The 20,558-nt window shown below is 50.6% G+C and overlaps 1 protein-coding gene across 2 annotated transcripts; it reads left to right on the top strand.

The window, feature by feature from the left end:
- Positions 1-573: 573 nt before the first annotated feature.
- Positions 574-20,510, top strand: SEMA4A (semaphorin 4A; the record flags this gene model as incomplete). Of its 2 annotated transcripts, none has more annotated exons than XM_080690442.1 (14): positions 574-739; positions 4,358-4,518; positions 6,179-6,241; positions 7,017-7,112; positions 7,320-7,425; positions 8,685-8,801; positions 9,073-9,197; positions 9,333-9,505; positions 10,577-10,727; positions 16,620-16,800; positions 18,067-18,185; positions 18,298-18,455; positions 18,772-18,872; positions 19,918-20,510. In XM_080690442.1, the coding sequence occupies 14 exons, from the start codon at positions 598-600 to the stop codon at positions 20,508-20,510; spliced, it is 2,286 nt and encodes a 761-aa protein (XP_080546568.1). The 2 variants fall into 2 exon arrangements, with proteins under 2 accessions (XP_080546568.1, XP_080546567.1); XM_080690441.1 differs by having other exon boundaries at positions 598-739; positions 18,775-18,872.
- Positions 20,511-20,558: the final 48 nt, after the last annotated feature.

Genomic DNA, 20,558 nt, shown 5'->3' with positions numbered 1-20,558 from the left:
TTTTACCTTTGAGCTATACTCCCAGCTCCTTATTTTTATTTTTATTTATTTGGTTTTGAAACAAGATTTTGTAAGGTTGCTGCAAATCTCACTAAATTGTCGAGGCTGACCTCAAGCCTGCACTCCTCTTGTCTCAGCCTCCCAAGTACTGGGATTACAGGTGTGAGCCACCACTCTTGGCAGGAGAGATTATATTTTGAGTGTATTTGTGGGATTCTGAATACAGGAACCTGCTGCCCCGAAGGTCCCCTGTGTAGGGCCAGGCAAGGGTTTGGGGTCTGGGATATGACAGGAAGAAAAGCACAGGGACTTCCCAGAGACAGAGATACACGCCAGGAGAGACCAGAAGGGACAGGGCAGGAAGCGGGGAGAGTGGGGAGCATCCGAGAGGGTGAGGTGATGGAACCGAGACTCTACCAGCGCTCCTCCAGATGGGGAACTGTCCCTCCCTGATCCCTTGCCCCAGGAACACAAACACTTCTGCTGCCTGGGGCTCTGTGATTGGTGCTCAGGGGGGATGTGGTAAGAGCTACTCACCCACAAAGTGCCCGGGTGCCTGCTTCTCTAGAGCCGTCTGGTGACAGCCTGTGGCTGAGCATGGCCCTCCCAGCCCTGGGCCTGGACCCCTGCCGCTTCCTGAGCCTCTTCTCCTTCCAACTGCTCCTGTTACTGTCACCGCCGCCGCCGACTGCCGGGAGCGGAGGGCAGGGGCCTGTGCCCAGGGTCAGATACCACTCAGGTAAGCGTCTGATGGCCCGGAAGTGCCAGGGTGGGGGAGGGCTGGAGGGGCTGACGGAGGAGAGGAGGGCAGAGGGAGAAGGGAAAGGGGTCTGGAGAAACAGAGGCGCCCAGAGAGACACAGGGAGCAACAGACTCTCAGAGAAAGAAGAAATACAAATGCAAACCCAGAGGCGATATGCCTGAGGCGCAGACCAAGAGGGCCCCAGGCGCTGGGCCCTGATTTCTTTCTTTTTTTTTTTTTTTTTTTTTTTTTGGCATCGAGGATTGGACTCAGGGGCATTTTACTTCTGAGATATACCCCTAGCCCTATTTTATTTTTATTTTGAAACAGGGAGGGTCTCTCTAGGTTGCTGACCGTCTCACTCCTTGTTGAGGCTGTTCTCGAACCCGCAATCTTCCCATCTCAGCCTCCCGAGTCCTGGGATTACAGGTGTGCGCCACCACATCCGGCTTTGATTTTTTATTTGGAAACAGGGTCTCATTAAGTTGCTGAGGTCTTGCAAAGTTGCTGAGAATGATCTTGACCCTGTGACCGTCCAGTCTCAGCCTCTCATGTACTGGGATTACAGGTAGGCACCACAATGTCTGGTTCTTTCCCTCCTCCTCCTCCTCCTCCTCCTCCTCCTCCTCCTCTTCCTCCTTCTTTTTTTTTTTTTTTTTTTTTTTTGGTGGTACTGGGGTTCCTGGAAGCCCTTCTACCTCCGGGCTACACTCCCAGACCTATTTTTATATTTTTATTTAGAAACAGGGTCTCCTAAGCCAGCACGCGTGGCTGGCTTCGAACCTGCGCGATCCTCCTGTCTCCGCCTCCCAAGCGCGGGGATTACAAGCGTGCGCCACCACGCCCGGCATTCTCCTCCTCCTTCTTTTTCAGTACTGGGGATGGAACCCAGAGGCATTCTACCTCCAAGCTACACCCCAGCTCTACTTTTTATTTTTTATTTTGAAACAGGGTCTCACTAAGTTGCAGAGGGCCTCACTAAGTAGCCGAGGCTGTCTGCGAACCGCAATCCTCCTGTCTCAGCCTCCCAAATGCTGGGATTACAAGTGTGCACCACCACACCCAGCTCGTTCTTTCCCTTCCCATATGTCCTTAAATGTCACTTAAATGTCACCAAGGAAGGCTTTTATTTTTTTTTATGGTGGGGATTGAACCCAGAGGCATTCTACCTTTGAGCTACATCCCTAGCCCAATTTTTAAAATTACTTATTTGGAAACAGGGTCTCACTGGGTTGCTAAGAGTCTCACTACTTGCTGAGGCTGTCCTTGAACCTGCAATCCTCCTTTCTCAGCCTCCCAAGTACTAGGATTACAGGCATGCGTCACCACGCCCAGCTCAGGCAGGGTATCTTAAACTTCTAATTTCTTTCACACCCCAGAGGCCCCAGAGTCAAAACCCATGCTAGAAGGTCATGTGTGGACCCAGTGACCTAGGACATGCCAGGTTCAGCCCAGCCACAGAGATGGCGCTGGACCAGGTCATGTCCGTGAGTGCCAGGGGCATAAGTGGACTGGCTGGGGTGGCGGCCTGGGGGCCCTGCAAGCATAGCTCAGCTGGCTCCTTCCTGAGTCTGTGGGGCCGCTGGCCCCCTCACCTTTGGGAGATTTGGGCAAGGACCTGAGCCCCATAGGAGTTCCAGAGGGCAGCTCCCCTTTAGCATCTTTCTGGGGGAACCTGGTACCCACTGCTAGTGGGGCTTCTTCTGTGTTGAATGGATAAGACTCCTGTCCTGATCTCAAGGGGCCCACAGCCATGGGGGAAAGCAGGGTGAGCAACCAGAGAACTGGGCAGGCCCAGTGTGATGGCACACTATTGTAATCCTAGCACTTGGGAGGCTGAGACAGGAGGATTATGGTTCTTGGCCAGTCTCAGCTACTTAGTGAGGCCCTCTGCAACTCAGTGAGACCTTGTTTCAAAATAAAGAATAAAAAATGGGGCTGGGGGTGTATCTCTGAGGTAGAATGCCCCTGGGTTGCCAGGCGTGGTGGCGCACGCTTGTAATCCCCATGCTTGGGAGGCAGAGACAGGAGGATCGCGCAGGTTCAAAGACAGCCTTGCTGGCTTAAGAGACCCTGTTTCCAAAAAATATATAAAATAGGTCTGGGAGTGTAGCCCCGAGGTAGAAGGGTTCTATCTCCAGTACCACCAAAAAAAAAAAAAAAAAAAAAAAGAATGCCCCTGGGTTCCATCCCCAATACCACCAAAAAAAAAAAAAAAAAAAAAAAAGAATGAAAGAAAGGAAGGAAACTGCAGTAGGGAGGTCAGTTCAGTAACTGGGCGGGGATAGACACAGTTCTGGAGGAGGTCTGGCCTCCAGGAGACCCCTCACCCCAAGGCCCCCCTTCTAGCACCTTTCTCTGTCTTTTCCTGGCCTCCCCTTAGGCCTATCTGAGCTTCCCTGAGCCAGCGAGGGTAACAGTTAGCTAGTCAGTCGTCTAACTCGAGCTAATGAGAGCATGTGAAGAGCGTCTCTCCTCCTGCCTGTGCTAAGGAGCAGAACACACGGCCCTGTGGGCGCCAACACTCTGTACCCGGGTAAAGGACAAGACACCAGCTCAGTTCCTCTGCCCAGGTGACATCAGGCCTGTCCACACAGACCTCAGGAGGGGAGAGAAAATGCCCTTTTTTTTTTTAAAATTACTGAGGATTGAACTCAGGGGCATTCTACCTCCAAAGTATACCCCAGCCCTATTTATTTATTTATTTATTTATTTATTTATTTATTTATTTATTTATTTATTTATTTTGTGGTACCGAGGATAGAACCCAGGGGCATTCTACCTCCGAGCTATACCCCTCAGCCCTATATTTTATTCTTTATTCTGAAACAAGGTCTCACTGAGTTGCAAAGGGCCTAAGTAGCTGAGATTGGTTTCACACCTGCCATCCTCCTGTCTCAGCATCCCAAGTACTGGGATTACAAGCATATGCCACTGTACCTGGTTCCTATTTATTTATTTAAGTACTGGGAATGGAACCCAGGGGCATTCTAACTCCAAGCTACACTCCCAGCCCTATTTTTTATTCTTTATTTTGAAACAGGGTCTCACTGAGTTGCAAAAGTCCTCACTAAGTAGCTGAGGCTGGCTGCGAACCATGATCCCCCTGTCTCAGCCTCCCGAATGCTGGGATGACAAGTGTACGCCATCACGCCCGGCTGCTCGTGACTTTTTAGGAGTGGAAATTTCTTGTAACAAAGGAGGGGAAGGAAGCGGGGTTTGGTGTCAGAGGTGGCAAGAGGGACCCTTAAAACCCCCAGCCTGTCTGCACCCTCCTTTCCTGCTGTGGCTAGGGACACCTTCTTATCTGTCCATCTGACTGCTGTTCCCCCTGGGTCTCAAAGAGCAGCCCTGCACCTCTCTTCCTATCCTGTGCGTCTGGTGCAGGGGCCAGCTCCGCAGCCCCAGGCTGTCCCTACCGCCTCTGGATGTCTCTCTCCTCTCCCCTGTGCTCCACAAACACAGGTCCTGGGGCTGCGGAGAGAGGAGAGGCTGCAGGTGGATAATAGCGGCCGAGGGTGAGGTGTGGAGCTGAGCGTGTACTCTGCCAGCCTCCCCTCCCTCTCCTCTGTCTCAGTCCCCTTCCCACCCTCTCCTTGTCCTCACCTCCCACAGGGGATGGACGCAGGGGACTCAGCTTCTTCCACAGGAAAGGCCTCCAGAATTTTGACACTCTGCTTCTGAGTGGGGATGGAGACACTCTCTATGTGGGGGCACGAGAGGCGATTTTGGCCTTGAATATCCAGGATCCAGGAGCCCCAAGCCTGAAGAACATGGTGAGGAACCCAGGGATGTGGGGCGAGAGCTGGGGGTGGTGGGGCACCGTCCTGTGCCAGGACTCATGACAGCCGAAGCCCTGTCATCCGGCATCAGCAGTGATCGGCCATTCTTGTTATATACTGACTGACAGGAAATCATGTTGTGGCTTCATTACTAATCGGTATCACAAAACACCTGTTGAATCCTATCAACTGTGCCAGGCATGGTGGCACCTGCCTGTAGTCCTAGCACTTGGGATGCTGATACAGAGAACCACAGGTCTGAGGACAGTCTCCGCAGCTTAGTAAGACTTCCAGCAGCCTAGCAAGAACCAGTTTCAAAATGGAAAAAAAAAAAAAAAAAAAAAAAAAAGAGCTGGTGTGGTGGCGCACACCTGTGATCCCTGGAGTTGGGAGACTGAGTCAGGAGGATCACAGGTTCCAGGACAGCCTCAGCAAGTAGTGAGACTCTCATCAACCTAGCAACACCTTGTCTCAAAATAAAAATAAAACCCAGCCGGGCGTGGTGGCACACACTTGTAATCCCAGCGTTTGGGAGGCGGAGACAGGAGGATCGCAGTTTGCGGACAGCCTCAGCTATTTAGTGAGGCCCTTTCCAACTCAGTGAGATGCTGTTTCAAAATAAAATATAAAAAAATAGGCCGGGCGTGGTGACGCACGCTTGAAATCCCAGCATTCAGGAGGCTGAGACCATAGGATTGTGGTTTGAGGACAGCCTCGGCTACTTAGTGAGGCCCTCTGCAACTCAGTGAGACTCTGTTTCAAAATAAAGAATAAAAAATAGGGCTGGGGGTGTAGCCCGGAGGTCGAATGCCCCTGGGTTCCACCTCCAGTACCACAAAAATAAATAAATAAATAAATAAAATAAAAATAAAATAGGGCTGGGGCTGTAGCTTGGAGGTAGAATGCCCCTGAGTTCAATACCTATTACCACAAGAAAAGAAAAGAAAAGAAAAAGTCCTTGGGGGAATACCCCTTTGTTTAATCCCCAATACTCCTCCCCCAAAATCACTATATATCAACTGCTAAAATAATATATATGCTAAAATATATATAACATATATGTCAACTGCTAAAATGACTGATCTGGCAATCATGGGCATATGCTAAACATTGACTCAAAGGATATCAATAATTTGCTACCCACTCACTGGTAGAAACCAGGGAGGCTTCTGGATTATCATCACCCTAATGGGAGCATTTGAGGGAGAGAGGGCAGGAGGGAAGAAGGGGAGGGAAGACCCCAGCAATTGCTGGCTGATTCTTCAGTTTATTCTCAGTAGATGATCTTTTGGCCACCTGCACCCATGGGGGTGCCAGATAAAAATGCAGGAATTGATGTTTCGGTGAGCTCTGTAGGGGATGTGTGGCTTGACAGCTGCTCCTGTGGACACTGCTGCCTCCCTCCGGGCGCTGTGTCTACCAGCAGCCTATGGGATCGTGAGTGACAGAGCTGAGGCATGGATGTTCTACCATGCAGCTGTGTCCAGATGCAAATCACTATTAGGCAATCACATGGATGTTGCCTCTGCCCATCAGCATGACGTTAACCGCCATGCCTATTGGTGATTTCACTCTGGGGTGGGGGGTGCTGGGCACGGAAGCGCTGAAGGCCCCATTTCCCCTCATCTCCCCCTTTCCCAACTCCCCACTCCAGATACCTTGGCCAGCCAGTGACCGAAAAAAGAGTGAATGTGCCTTTAAGAAGAAGAGCAATGAGGTAAGAGAGACCCTGGAGTCCCTGGACCATTACAGGGGCAGGCAGAGCAGGGCCTTTGCCTAAGGATTGCCTTATGGGGGTCTATAAAGCTGCACCTGTAATCCCAGTATTGGGGAGGCTGAGACTGTGGAGGATCGTGGTTCGTGGACAGCCTCAGCTACTTAGTGAGGCCCGTTGCAACTCAGTGAGACTGTTTCAAAAGAAAGAATAAAAAATAAGGGCTGGCAGTGTAGCTCGGAGGTAGAATGGTACTGAGTTCCATACCCAGTACCGCAAAAATAAATAAATAAATAAATAAATAAATAAATAAATAGCTGTGTAAACAGCTCCCCAGTATTGGGGAGGCTGAGAGGGGAGAGTCACAGGTTCAATGCCAGCCTCAGCAATTTGGCGAGACCATCTGCAACTCAGTGAGACCCTGCTTCAAAATTAAAAACAGAGCCGGGCGTGGTGGCGCACGCTTGTAATCCCAGTACTTGGGAGGCTGAGACAGGAGGATCACAGGTTTGCAGCCAGCCTCAGCTACTTAGTGAGGCCCTCTGCAACTTAGTGAGACCCTGTTTCCATCCCCAGTAACACACACACACACACACACACACACACACACACACACACACACTTAAAAACAGGGCAGGAGGTGTAGCTCAGAGGTAGAATGCTTCTGGACATACACACACACAGAGTTGTGCACAGACATTTCCAGCATTGGCCAACGTAATGGGGGCAGCCTCGGAGGGCCCGGGAATTCAGAGGCCTGAAATCTCTGTCTCCCCAGACGTGTTTCAATTTCATCCGTGTCCTGGTTTCTCTCAACGCTACTCACCTCTACGCCTGTGGCACCTTCGCCTTCAGCCCGGCTTGCACCTTCATTGTGAGTCCCTGATGCCCAGCTCCCAGGCCCCCAGCATCCTTTCTGATGCCTACCTGGGGCCTGTCCTCTGCGCTCTGGAAAACTCTGGTCCCTCAGGACCCTCATGAGCTTCCTGGCCCCAGACCAACTCCCCTTCCTCCCTCCTACTCCTGGTTTCCAGATGTGAAACCCTGGCGTTCTGGGCCCCCAGCCTCTCTCCCCCTCTAGGAAGTCCAGGATTCCCAATTGTTGCCCGTTTCGGAGAACAAGGTCTTGGAGGGAAAAGGCCAGAGCCCCTTTGACCCTGCTCACAAGAACACAGCGGTCTTGGTGGGTGAGTGTCGGGCTTCCTGGTCCACCCCAACATCTGCCTCCTCTAGTTGCTCTGTGACGTATGAATATGACAGTCTCCTAAAGGCAGGGGACAGAAAGGGAAGCCAGGAGCCTGGGAGCGCAAGAACAGAGACAGGATCAGGCACCCCAATCACCAGCTTCTACTGGAACTACAGCCAAGGAGGGAGAAGGAGACAGGCGTGGAGTGACCCCAAAGAATGAGGGTCGGGGAGAGGCATCAGGCAGAGAAGAGACCTAGAGTTTGGTCACTTGTTCCACCAATGTGCACGTGTGTGGACACTTCCTCTGGGGTGCCAGGCATGGGGCTAGGTACTAATGGGGTTTAAAAGAAGAAATAATGGCCCCCTAACCTCTTGGACAAAAACACTATAGGCACCATAGACTTCCTACCCTGGCTTCCTGAATGAGGTCTTAACATATTATTTACCCTGGCCTTTATTTTTTATTTCTGAAACAGGGTCTGAGATGGGTGTGGTGGCACATGCCTGTAATCCCAGTATTTGGGAGGCTGAGACAGGAGAATCAAAGTCCAAGGCCAGCTTTAGCAACTTACTGAGGCCCTGATTCAAATAAAAAAATCAAACAGGGCAGCCAGGCATGGTGGCACACACTTGTAATACCAGTGCTTAGGAGGCTGGGAGAGAAGGATCATGCAAGTTTGAAGCCAGCCTCAGCTACTTAGGCTCTCAGCAACTTAGTGAGACTCTGGGAGTGTAACCTGGAGGTAGAAATCTCCTGGGTTCAGTCCTCAGTACCACAATCAATCAATCAGTCAATCAATCAATAATGTCTTGTGTAGTTTAGCGGTAAAAAAGAACCAGCGTCTTGCTAAGTTACTAGGGCCTCACTAAATTGCTGAGGCTGGCCTCCAACCTGTGATCTTCCTGTCTCAGCCCCCCAAGTACTTGGATTATGGTGCACCACAATGCTGGGTGCCTTTGGCTTCTGAGCAGGAGGTAGGATGACCAGGACATATTCCAGGAAGAGAAGGGGGACCCAAGGCATGGAAGCAGGAACCATCATTTTCTGAGCTAGGTGAGGGATTCTAGACAAGTGGTTTGCTGGTGTGAGGTGGTAGCCAGAGAAAGGCTGGAGAGAAGGGCCCAAACGGGGAGGGCCGCACTGGTCACTTCAGTGGACAGAGAAGGAATGAGGGCTCCGAAGTCCCGCGTGGATGCTGGCGAGTCAAGGCAGTATCTGCCTGCTAAGTTCTCCTCTCCTCCCTCTCCCCCTGCCCAGATGGGATGCTCTATTCTGGCACCATGAACAACTTCCTGGGCAGCGAGCCCATCCTGATGCGCACGCTGGGCTCCCAGCCCGTCCTCAAGACCGACACCTTCCTCCGCTGGCTGCACCGTAAGGACCTGACCCCTAGACAGCACGGCTCTGGCCCCTTCCCCAGTCCTAGCCCGGGCTTGGAGCATTGCAGTTAAGGACTCGGGGCACAGTGGGGAAGAAGACACGAAGCTTTCCTCGTACTTAAATAAACGCACCTGCACCCGCACCCCATCATTAGACCTGAGGCAGCCTGTCCCTGGCCCCCAGAGCCAACCCCAGGGTTTTCACCGAGGGAAGTCAGGCCGTGAAGGTGTTCAGTCCCTAAGCGCATCTTGTCCCGGCCCCGCAGCGGACGCCTCCTTCGTAGCAGCCATCCCGTCCACCCAGGTCGTCTACTTTTTCTTCGAGGAGACAGCCAGCGAGTTCGACTTCTTCGAGAGGCTTCACACGTCCCGGGTGGCTCGAGTCTGCAAGGTCTGCAGCTGGAGGGAGGCGGGCCTTTCCATGGAGAGCCAATGGGGAGATGGAGGGAGCGGGGCCTAGGTCCTAGGGACCAATGAGAGAGGAGAAGGGCGGGGCAACGCGCCCTGACTTGGCTCACGCCCGCAGAATGACGTGGGCGGGGAAAAGCTACTGCAGAAGAAATGGACCACCTTCCTGAAAGCCCAGCTGCTCTGCACGCAACCCGGGCAGCTGCCCTTCAACGTCATCCGCCACGCGGCCCTGCTGCCTGCCGAATCTCCCTCGGCTTCCCAAATCTACGCCGTCTTCACCTCCCAGTGGTGAGCAGTAGGCAGAAACAGGCGGGCTGGATGCGGGATCTGAGGCCAGGGGTCCTGCAGGGAGAACTGATGTGAACCAAGCGCCTACTCTGAGCATTACATAGAAAGGCCTTTGGTCCTCATCATTTCCCAGGAATTTCATCCATGTTCTTTATGTAGATGGGAAAAAATAAAGTTCAGAGAGGTTCTGACTAGTCTATAGTCTGCCTAGCTCCAAATAAAAAGACAGGAAGGTTACAAAAGCCAAGCATTAAAATCAATAAAATAAACTGGGCATGGTGATGCTCCTCTGTAATTAATCCCAGTACTTGGGAGACTGAGACAGGAGGATCGCAGGTTCAAGGCCAGCCTCAGCAAGTAGTGAGATTCTCATCAACCTAGCAAGACCCAAAAATAAAAATAAAATAGGTCTGGGGTGTAGCTCAGAGGTAGAATGTCCCTGGGTTCAATCCAGTTGTACCACACAATTAATTAATTCATTCCTTAGAGAAGAGGCAGGTGTGATGGCACATGCCTGTAATCTCAGTACTTGGGAGGCTGAGATAAGAGGATCACAGCTTTGAGACAGCCTCAGCAACTTAGCAAAGGCCTTCAACAACTTAGTAAGATGCTGTTTCAGAATAAAAAAAATCAAATAGGGCTGGGATGTAGCACAGAGGTAGAATTCCCCTGGGTTCAATGCCCAGTAACACCCACACACCCACACACCCACCCACAGTCTAGTACTCAGGCTGTGATAGGCTCTCAGGGGACTCAGAAGAGGGCTTTGCAGAGACAGCCCGGAGCTGGTGCTACCGCCTTCCTACGGGTGCAGCCTGGCCTGGGCAGGACAGGCAGGCGCAACCCAGGGCCTGTGCCCAATTAATTCTCATTAAGGATAATCACCTTTCAGATCCTAAGATGGGCCTGGAGCCAGGCTCTAGGCCAGATCGGGGACTGCATGGGGCCCTCCTGGCCCTTATCAGCTCAGCTGGAGGCTGGCCCAGCCACACACCCCTGGGGTTTCTTGCTGGAGGAGGAGTTTGCTGTTCTGGCCCAGGAAGCCACAGTGTTCTCTCTTGCTGTCTGCAGGCAGGTCGGCGGGACCAGGAGTTCTGCAGTTTGTGCCTTCTCTCTCACAGACATCGAGAATGTCTTTAAGGGGAAATACAAGGAGTTGAACAAAGAAACTTCACGCTGGACCACTTATAGGGACAGCGAGACCAACCCCCGGCCAGGCAGCGTGAGTACCCTCCTCCCAGGAAACCCCTCTGCACAGAAGCACACTCATCTCCAGAATGAAACAGCACCTGCACACAGGGAAAATTCCCAGCGCCTGCAAGTGCTCCCACTCACCAGGTGCTGCCCCTGGCCCATTTACAGACACTTGGCCCAGCTGCCCACACTGCACAGGTGTCTAACACCATTCTACGCCCAGGGCAGTCTCCAAAGCAGCCCCTTCCAAGGCTAAGTGCACACCACGCGTCTGAACACATCACTGAGGAATTAAGGGACCATGGGTTGTGCGCCAAGGACTGTCTGGAACATCATCACCTGCATTTCTCTTTTTCTTTCTTCTTTCTCTTCTTTTCTTTTCTTACCTCCTCCTCCTCCTCCTCCCCCCCTCCTCCTCCTCCTCCTCCTCCTCTTCTTCTTCTTCTTCTTCTTCTTCTTCTTCTTCTTCTCCTTCTCCTTCTCCTTCTCCTTCTCCTCCTTCTCCTTCTCCTTCTTCTTCTTCTTGCGGTACTGGGGATGAAACCAAGAGCATTCTACCTCCAAGCTATACTCCCAGCCCTATTTTTTATTCTTTATTTTGAAATAGGGTCTCACTGAATTGCAAAGAATAGCTGAGGCTGTCTGAGAACCCGGATCCTCCTGTCTCAGCCTCCCAAATGCTGGGATTACAAGCATGTGCCACCACGCCCGGCTATTCTTTTTTCTTTTTATTCTTTTCTTTTTTGGGGGGAGTTACCAAGGATAGAATTCAGGGATGTTCTACCTCTGAGCCACACTCCTAGCCTTTTTATTTCCTCTCTTTCTTTCTTTCTTTCTTTCTTTCTTTCTTTCTTTCTTTCTTTCTTTCTTCCTTTCTCTTTCTTCCTGTCCCCCCTTTTTTTCTTCTTCATTTGTGTGTGTGTGGTGCTGGTAATTGAACCCAGAGACATTCTACCTCTGAACTATATCCCCAGACCCTGTATTTTATCTTTTATTTTGAAACAGGGCCTCACTAAATTGCGGAGGGCCTCACTAAGTTGTTGAGCCTGGCCGTGAACCTGTGATCCTCCTGTCTCAACCTCTCAAGTACTGGAATTACAAGCATGTGCCACCACACCAAGCTTATTTTCTTTAATTATTAAAAATTTTAAAAATAATGGTAGTATTGGGGATTAAACCCAGGGATGTCCTACCTCTGAGATATATCCCCAGCTGTTTTTTTATTTGTTTTGGAATTTTGAAACAATCTTGATAAGCGGCTAAGGAGAGTCTCAAACCTAAGATAATTTTGCATAATTTTTGTTTGCCCTGTGGTTAGTAATTATCTTGATTTTTTTATTTGCTCACTTTGTAATCTAAATTCGTATCTACCTCAACTACAGATTCCTTCTGAATTATCCAAATAGCTCTTGAAGGCAGACCCATTAGCACTGTGTGTGTGTGTGTGTGTGTGTGTGTGTGTGTGTGTGTGTGTGTTACTGGAGATTGAACCCGGGCAATCTTCCCTTGAGCTACACCTCCAGCCACATTAATTAATTAATTAATTAATTAATTTTGGTACTGGGGATTGAACCCAGGGCATTCTACCTCCAAGCTACACCCTCAGCCCTATTTTTTTCTTCTTTATTTTTCAAAACAGGGTCTTACTGAGTTGTAAAAGGTCTCACTAAGTAGTAGCTGAGGCTGTCCGCGAACCACATCCTCCTGTCTCAGCCTCCCAAATGCTGGGATTACAAGCCTGTGCCACCACGCCCAGCTCTTATTTTTTTATTTGGAAACAGAGCCTCCCTAAATTGCTAAAGCTGGCAGTGAACCTGCGATCTTCCTGTCTCAATCCCCCAAACTTTGGGATTACAAGCGTGTGCTACCTCCATGCCTGCCTCCATTAGATATTTGAACAGTTTTGTTTTCCTGGAGATCCTGCAATCTAGACTGTGGCCCTTTGCATCAGAACAGAGTCTCCCTCCCCATCACCTTGGGGATTTCCTTGGCCTGGGTCTTGCTCCCAGGGCTTCCTCTTTCTTTTTCAAATTTAATCTAAATACCGGGCTTGGTGGCGCAGGCTTGTAATCCCCACAGGCTTGTAATCCCCGCCGCTTGGGAGGCAGAGACAGGAGGATCGCGCAGGTTCGAAGCCAGCCGTGCGCACTGGCTTAGGAGACCCTGTTTCCAAATTTTAAAAAATGTAAAAATAGGTCTGGGAGTGTAGCCCGGAGGTAGAAGGGCTTCCAGGAACCCCAGTACCACACACACAAAAAAAACCCCAACAATAATAATAATCTAAATGCCTGTAATCCCAGTACTTGGGGTATTGAGATAGGAGGATTGCAGGTTCAAGGACAGCCTCTGCAAGTAGTGAGACTCTCATTCTAGTGAGACTGTTTCCAAATCAAAATAAAATAGGTCTGGGGATGTAGTGCACGTGCTCTCTGCTCTCTCCTCTCTATCTCTCTCTCTCTCTCTCTCACACACACACACACACACACACACACACACACACACACAGAGTTTGGCTGGGTATTTTTTTTTTTTGTTTTTTTGTTTTGTTTTGTTTTTTCGGGTCTGGGGATGGAACCCAGGGGCATTTGACCTCCGAGCTACACCCCCTGCCCTATTTTTTATTCTTTATTTTGAAACTGGGTCTCACTGAGTTGCAGAGGGCCTCACTAAGTAGCTGAGGCTGTCCACAAACTGTGATCCTCCGGTCTCAGCCTCCCGAATGTAGAGATTACACGTCCAGCTCTTGGCTGGGTATTTGTAATGCTAGAATAAAGATAACTTCTTTTTTTCCTTTGGTACCAGGAATGGAACCCCGGGGTATTCTACCTTCTAGTTACACCCTCAGCCTTATGTGTATATGTGTGTGTGTGTGTGGGGGGGGTACTGCGGATTAAACCCAGGGGTATTCTACCTCCGAGCTACATCCTCAGCCTTATTTTATTTTTTATTTGAAAACAGGGTCTCACTAAGTTACAGAGGGCTTCACTAAATTGCTGAGGCTGGTCTTGAACCTGCGATCCTTCCTGTCTCAGCCTTTGAAGTACTGGGGTTGCAGGTGTGTGCTGCTACCACGCCAGCTTTTAATTTCATTTTTGCCAAAATATTTGATATCTCTTTGTGTGTGTGTGTGTGTGTGTGTGTGTGTGTGTGTATGTGTGTTACTGAGGATTGAACCCAAGGGCATTCTACTTCCTAATTATACCCCCAGCCCTTTTATTCTGTCTTTAACGGGGTCTTGCTAAGTTGCTCTTGTCTTGATACTTGCTGAGACTGGCCTTGAACCTGTGATCCTCCTGTCTCAGCCTCTCAAATACTGGGACTGTAGGTGTGTGCCGTTATTTCTGGCTTGAACATGCCCTTTATAAAATGTTCTAATATGAAGAATTCCAAATATATGAAAAATAGAAAGAATGATGTAATGGACCTCCACATACCCACTGACCAGTTTCAACTGAGAGCCAGTCAAACTTGCTTCATCTTTTTCCCTTATTATTTTGAAACATATTCTAGACATCCTATCATTTCATCTCTATGGATTTCCCCTGGCAGCTGAGACAAACTACCACAACCTCAATGGTTTTTAAAAAAAAACAGAAACGGAAACTGAACCGGATGTGGTGGTGTCCGCCTGTAATCCCAGTACTTGGGAGGCTGAGACAGGAGGATCAGCGGCTCAAGGCCAGCCTCAGCACCTTAGCAAGACCCTGTTTCAAAATAAAAAATAAAAAGGGCTGGTAGTATAGAGGTCAAATGTCCCTGGGTTTAATATCCAGTATCTCAGCCGGGCGTGGTGGCGCACGCTTGTAATCCCCGTGCTTGGGAGGCAGAGACAGGAGGATCGCGCAGGTTCGAAGCCAGCCGTGCTCGCTGGCTTAGGAGACCCTGTTTCCAAAAATAAAAAAATAGGTCTGGGAGTGTAGCCCGGAGGTAGAAGGGCTTCCAGGAACGCCAGTACCACCAAAAAAAAAAAAAAAAAAGAAATCCAGTATCTCCCCCACCCCCAGCACATACACAAATTATCTATCTCTTGGGAGGAGGCAAAAGTAGGTGTATGTGTTCTCGCTGGCATCAAAATGGGTGCGCGGCATTATTACTTCACTTTACAGATGAGGAAGTTGAAGGCCAGAGAGGTTAAGTAACTTGTTTAAGTGCAGGTAATTGGGGCTAGCAACAGGACGGCTATGCTGGGTGTGGGAGACACGGATCCCAACTGAAGAGCAGGCTCCAGGACTCCCAGAGCTGCAGCCTGCTGAATTGGCAGGGCCTTTAGACAACAGCCGGTCCAACCCCCTCATTCATGGGTGAGAAAAAACGAAGCCCAGAAAGGGGAAGGGACTTCCAGAATCATGCAGCAAGTTTACACAAAACCGTGATGAGAAAACGCGGAGCCACGCCGCCCCCTTCTGAGATATCCTCCCTCTGACCACTGACTCAGCAAACGTGCCCAGCACCAAGTGTGCCGGGGCCTGAGCCACCGACAGACACCAGGAAAGTACGGTCCTCGCAGCCGGGTGTGGTGAGCCAGACCTGTAATCCCAGCACTTGGGAGATAGACAGGAGGAGCGCGGGGTAGGGTTAGCGAGGCTCTCAGAAAGAGCTTTCACCCTGCTGCCAGGCATCCCCAGTGCAGGGACAGTAATAACCGCTGACATTTATTGGGCACCTACTGCATGTATCAGCACTGTGCTGATTACTTTTCATGTATTACTGCTTTTTTTTTTTTTTTTTCATTACTGGGGATAGAACCCAGAGGTATTCTACCTCCAAGATACACCTCCAGCCCTATTTTATTTATTTATTTATTTTTGTGGTACTGGAGTTGAAACCCAGGGGCATTCTACCTCCAAGCTACACTCCCAGCCCTACTTTTTATTTTTATTTTGAAACAGGGTCTCACTGAGTTGCAAAGGGCCTCACTAAGTAGCTGAGGCTGTCTGCAAACCGTGATCCTCCTGTCTCAGCCTCCCGAATGCTGGGATTACAAGCGTGTGCCACCATGTCCGGCTTGTATTAGTGGCATTTTTTAAATTTTTGTTTGTTTTGTGGCACTGGAGATTGAACCCCAGGGGTACTCTACCTCTGAACTACATCCCCAGCCCTATTTTTATTTTTATTAATTAATTTATTTTGCAGTACTGGGGATTGAATCCAGGGCATTCTACCACAGATCTACATCTCCAACCCTAATTTTATTTTGTTTATTTATTTTTGCAGTACTGGGGATGGAACCCAGGGGCATTCTACCTCAGAGCTACACCCCGACACCCCCAGTCCTATTTTTTTATTCTTTATTTTGAAACAAGGTCTCACTGAGTTGTAGAGAGCCTCACTAAATAGCTGAGGCTGGCCACAAACCTGTGATCCTCCTGTCCCAGATTCCCAAGTACTGAGATTACAAGCGTGCTCCACTACGCCTGGCTTATTTTTATTTTTTTGAAACAGGGTCTTGCTAGGTTAATGAGAGTCTCACTATTTGTTGAGGCTGTCCTCGAACCTGGGATCCTCTGGTCTCAGCCTCTCAAGTACTAGGATTACAGGTGTGCACCACCATGCCAGGTTTTAATGGCCATTCTTTCAGGAGCAATGACAGGAGGGAGGAAGGCAAAGGAAAATAGTTGCAGGGAGCCGGTGTGGTGGCACACCCTTGTAATCCCAGCATTTGGGAGGCTGAGACAGGAGGACCATGGTTCACGGACAGCCTCAGCTACTTAGTGAGGCCCTCTGCAGCTCAGTGAAACCTGTTTAAAAAAATAGAATAAAAAATAGGGCTGGGGTATAGCTCAGAGATTGAATGCCCATGGGTTCATCCTCAGTACCGCAAAAACAAACAAACAAACAAACAAAAAGTTGCAGGGGAGGAAGGGAGGATGGACGGGTGAGCCGAAGGAAGATGCTAACCCGCCTCATCTTTCTCCTGCAGTGCTCAGTTGGCCCCTCCTCCGATAAAGCCTTGACCTTCATGAAGGACCACTTCCTGATGGACCAGAAGGTGGTGGGGATGCCCCTGCTGGTGAAGTCCGGGGTGGAGTACACACAGCTGGCGGTGGAGACAGTCCAGGCCCTTGATGGGAACCCCCATCTGGTCATGTACCTGGGCACCTGTGAGTGAGGGCTTTTGGGCATGCCTCCCCTAGACTAGAGTAGGAGCTGGGTCAGGCTGCGGAGCCTCTGAGTCTGGTCACTTATTCAGTGTTCAAAGCTGGGCATGGTGGCACACGCTTGTAATCCCAGCATTTTGGGGGCTGAGACAGGAGGATCGTGGTTTAGGCCAGCCTCAGCTATTTAGTGAGGCCCTCAGCAACTTAGTGAGACCCTGTTTCAAAATAAAGAATAAGCCGGGCGTGGTGGCGCACGCTTATAATCCCCGCGCTTGGGAGGTGGAGACAGGAGGATCGCGCAGGTTCGAAGCCAACCTCGCTGGCTTAAGAGACCCTGTTTTCAAATAAAGAATATAAAATAGGTCTGGGAGTGTAGCCCGGAGGTAGAAGGGTTCCATCCCCAGTACCACCAATCAATCAATCAATCAATCAATCAATAAATAAATAAATGGCAAGGGGTCTAGCTTAAAGGTCGAATGCCCCTGGGTTCCATCCCCAGACCTGCAAATAAATAAATAAATAAATAAATAAATAAATAAATAAATAAAATAGGACTAGAGTGAATAAAAAATAGGGCTGGGGTTGTAGCTGGGAGGTAGAATGCCCCTGGGTCCCATCCCCAATAACAACAACACCACACACACACACACACACACACACACACACACACACACACATACACACACTGTTCAGTGTGCCTGACTCCCTGCTAGGCTCTGGAAAGATATCAGGGGGTGGGGGAGACAGTTCCCTAACTGGGCTTTCAATTTGATGGTATACACAGAGAAGAAGGTCTTTGGATTGTGCCCAGCCAAAATTGAAAAAAAAAAAATTTTAAATTTCAATCTCCCACCTGGGCACTGCAGAACGCTCCTATCGTCCCAGTATTTGGGAGGCTGAGACAGGAGGATCACAGGTTTAAGGCAGTAACTTAGTGAGACACTATTTTTTTTTTTTTTTTTTAGGTACTGGGGATGAAACCCAGGGCCATTCTACCTCCAAGCTACACCCCCAGCCCTATTTTTTATTCTTTATTTTGAAACAGGGTCTCGCTGAGTTGCAAAGGGCCTCACTAAGTTGCTGAGGCTGTCCGTGAACCGTGATCCTCCTGCCTCAGCCTCCCGAATGCTGGGATTACAAGCGTGCACTACCATGTCCGGCTTTGCCTTTTACGTTTTATTTTATTTTTGTGGTACTGGAGATTGAACCCGGGGGCATCTGCGTCTAGCTTCACAGAAGAGGGGAGATTTCAGCTCTCTGTCTCTGCAGCCACGGGGTCCCTGCACAAGGCGGTGGTGAGTGGTAACAGTCATGCCTATCTGGTGGAAGAGATACAGCTGTTTCCAGACCTGGAACCTGTCCACAACCTGAAGCTAGCCCCCACCCAGGTGAGATGAGACCTGATCATTCTGTGGCCTCCGGTGGTGGGGCTGGCCTCCAGGCCTGGGCGGAGGTCTAGCTATGGCAGGGACTCCCTGAGACTCTCCGTTTCTCTCCCAGGGTGCACTCTTCGTGGGCTCCTCAGGAGGCATCTGGAAGGTGCCCCGAGCCAACTGCAGTGTGTACGAGAGCTGCGTGGACTGTGTGCTTGCCCGGGACCCCCACTGCGCCTGGGACCCCGAGGCTCGAATGTGCAGTCTTCTTTCAACCGCTAACCTGTGAGTGCCGGTCTGGGACCGAGGCTGAAGATGGCCCCTGACACCTGCCGCACCCACCCACCCACTTTCTGTTCCTCTTTCTTTCTCTCCAGGGCCCCTGACACATTCACACCAGGGTCCACCCGGCCCTTGGTGGACTCATCCCGGGATAGCGTGTTGCTAGGCAGCGTTGACGCCGCTCCAGCCGTCCTGGGGTCCCCATCCCCGTTTCTGTTCTCCCTCACTCTCTCCCACCAGCATCCCCACTCTACTTGTCTTTCTTCCTCTGCTTCCCGTTTCTGTCATTTCAAAGGATGATTTTGGCTTGCCTTCTCAGGAGCTCCTGGAAGCAGGACATGGAGCACGGGAACCCAGGGTGGGCGTGTGCTAACGGCCCCATTGGCAGGAGCCGCCGGCCTCAGAGCCGCCCTCAAATCAGTGAGTGTGGGACTAGGGAGCCCCAGAGGCTTTGAGGACTCCTGGCAGGGTGGGCCTTCCTTTTCTATGTCTTCCCCCAACATGCCTACCTTGAGACCTGAACCTCAGAGTCAAGAGAGATCTGGGTCCTGGCTATAACAGGGAGCCATAGGAATTCTGTTTTTTTTTTGTTTGTTTGTTTTTGTTTTTCAGTACCGAGGATGGAACTACAGCCCCAGACCTTTTTTTTTTTTTTTTTTTTTTTTTTTTTTTTTTTTTTTGGTGGTACTGGGGGTGGAGCTTGGAGGTAGGAAGCCCCTGGGTACCAAATAAAATAATAAATAGGACTAGCCAGGCATGATGGCATACACCTGTAATCCCAGTACTTGAGAGGCTGAGACAGGAGGATCCCAGGTTCAAGGCCAGCTTCAGCAATTTATAGTGAGGCCCTCTGTAACTTAGTGAGACCCTATTTCAAAATAAAAATAAAATGAGACAGCCAGCACGATGGCAAACGCTGGCAAAACTGAAGGATCACAATTCACAGATAAGCCTCAGCTACTTAGTGAGGCCCTTTACAACTCAGTGAGACTCTGTTTCCGAATAAAGAATAAAAAATAGGGCTGGGAGTGTAGCTCGGAGGTAGAATGCCCCTGGGTACCATTCCTAGTACCTAAAAAAAAAAAAAAAAAGGCTGGAGTTTGGGGTCCAGACTAGTGACAGAGAAGGGGTGAGCTTGGGAGTTAAAATGGAAGCTGGATATAGACTAGAGGATCTCCAGGCCTCCTTGGTCTTCTCCCCTAAAGAGTGTGTGTGTGTGTGTGTGTGTGTGTGTGTGTGTGTGTGTGTGTTACTGGGGATGGAACCTCTGGGCTATACTCCCAGACCTATTTTATGTTTTATTTGGAAACAGGGTCTCACTAAGTTGCTGAGAGCCTCACTAATTGCTGAGGCTGGCTTCGAACCTGTGCCATCCTCCTGTCTCAGCCTCCCAAGTGCTGGGATTACAAGCGTGGGCCACCACGCCAGCTTCCCTAATGCTTTTGCCCCTTCCCTTGTTCCTCAGTTAAAGAAGTCCTGGCTGTCCCCAACTCCATCCTGGAGCTCCCCTGCCCCCACCTGTCAGCTCTGGCCTCTTACTGCTGGACTCACCGAGCCGCTGCGGTCCCAGAAGCCTCTTCAGTGGTCTACAATGGCTCCCTCCTTCTCCTGCCGCAGGAAGGAGTCGGGGGCCTCTACCAGTGCATGGCCACTGAGAACGGTTTCTCCTACCCCGTGGTCTCCTACTGGGTGGACAGCCAGGACCGGCCGCTGGCCCTGGACCCTGAGCTGGCGGGCATTCCCCGGGAACGCGTGGAGGTCCCGCTGACCAGGGTCAGTGGCGGGGCGGCCATGGCTGCGCCGCGTTCCTACTGGCCACACTTCCTAGTGGTCACCGTGATGCTGGCCGTGGTCCTTTCGGGCGCCCTCGTCGTCCTCCTGGCCTCCCCACTGGGCGCACTCCGGGCCCGGGGCAAGGTTCAGGGCTGTGGGGCCCTGCCCCCCGGGGAGAAGGCGCCGCTGAGCCAGGAGCAGTGCCTCCAGCCCTCCAAGACACGCAGGACCTCTGCCGGAGTCGTGGACGTGGACAACAACTGTCTAGGCACCGAGGTGGCCTAAGCTGTCGGACAGGCTGGGGCTGTTGATGGGGCAGGAACCTGGCCACGG

Source organism: Muscardinus avellanarius (genome assembly GCF_963383645.1).
Source record: "Muscardinus avellanarius genome assembly, chromosome: 3".
NCBI lineage: Eukaryota > Metazoa > Chordata > Mammalia > Rodentia > Gliridae > Muscardinus > Muscardinus avellanarius.
Note: the sequence above shows the minus strand (reverse complement) of the source record. Positions and strands in the feature narration are given on the sequence as shown.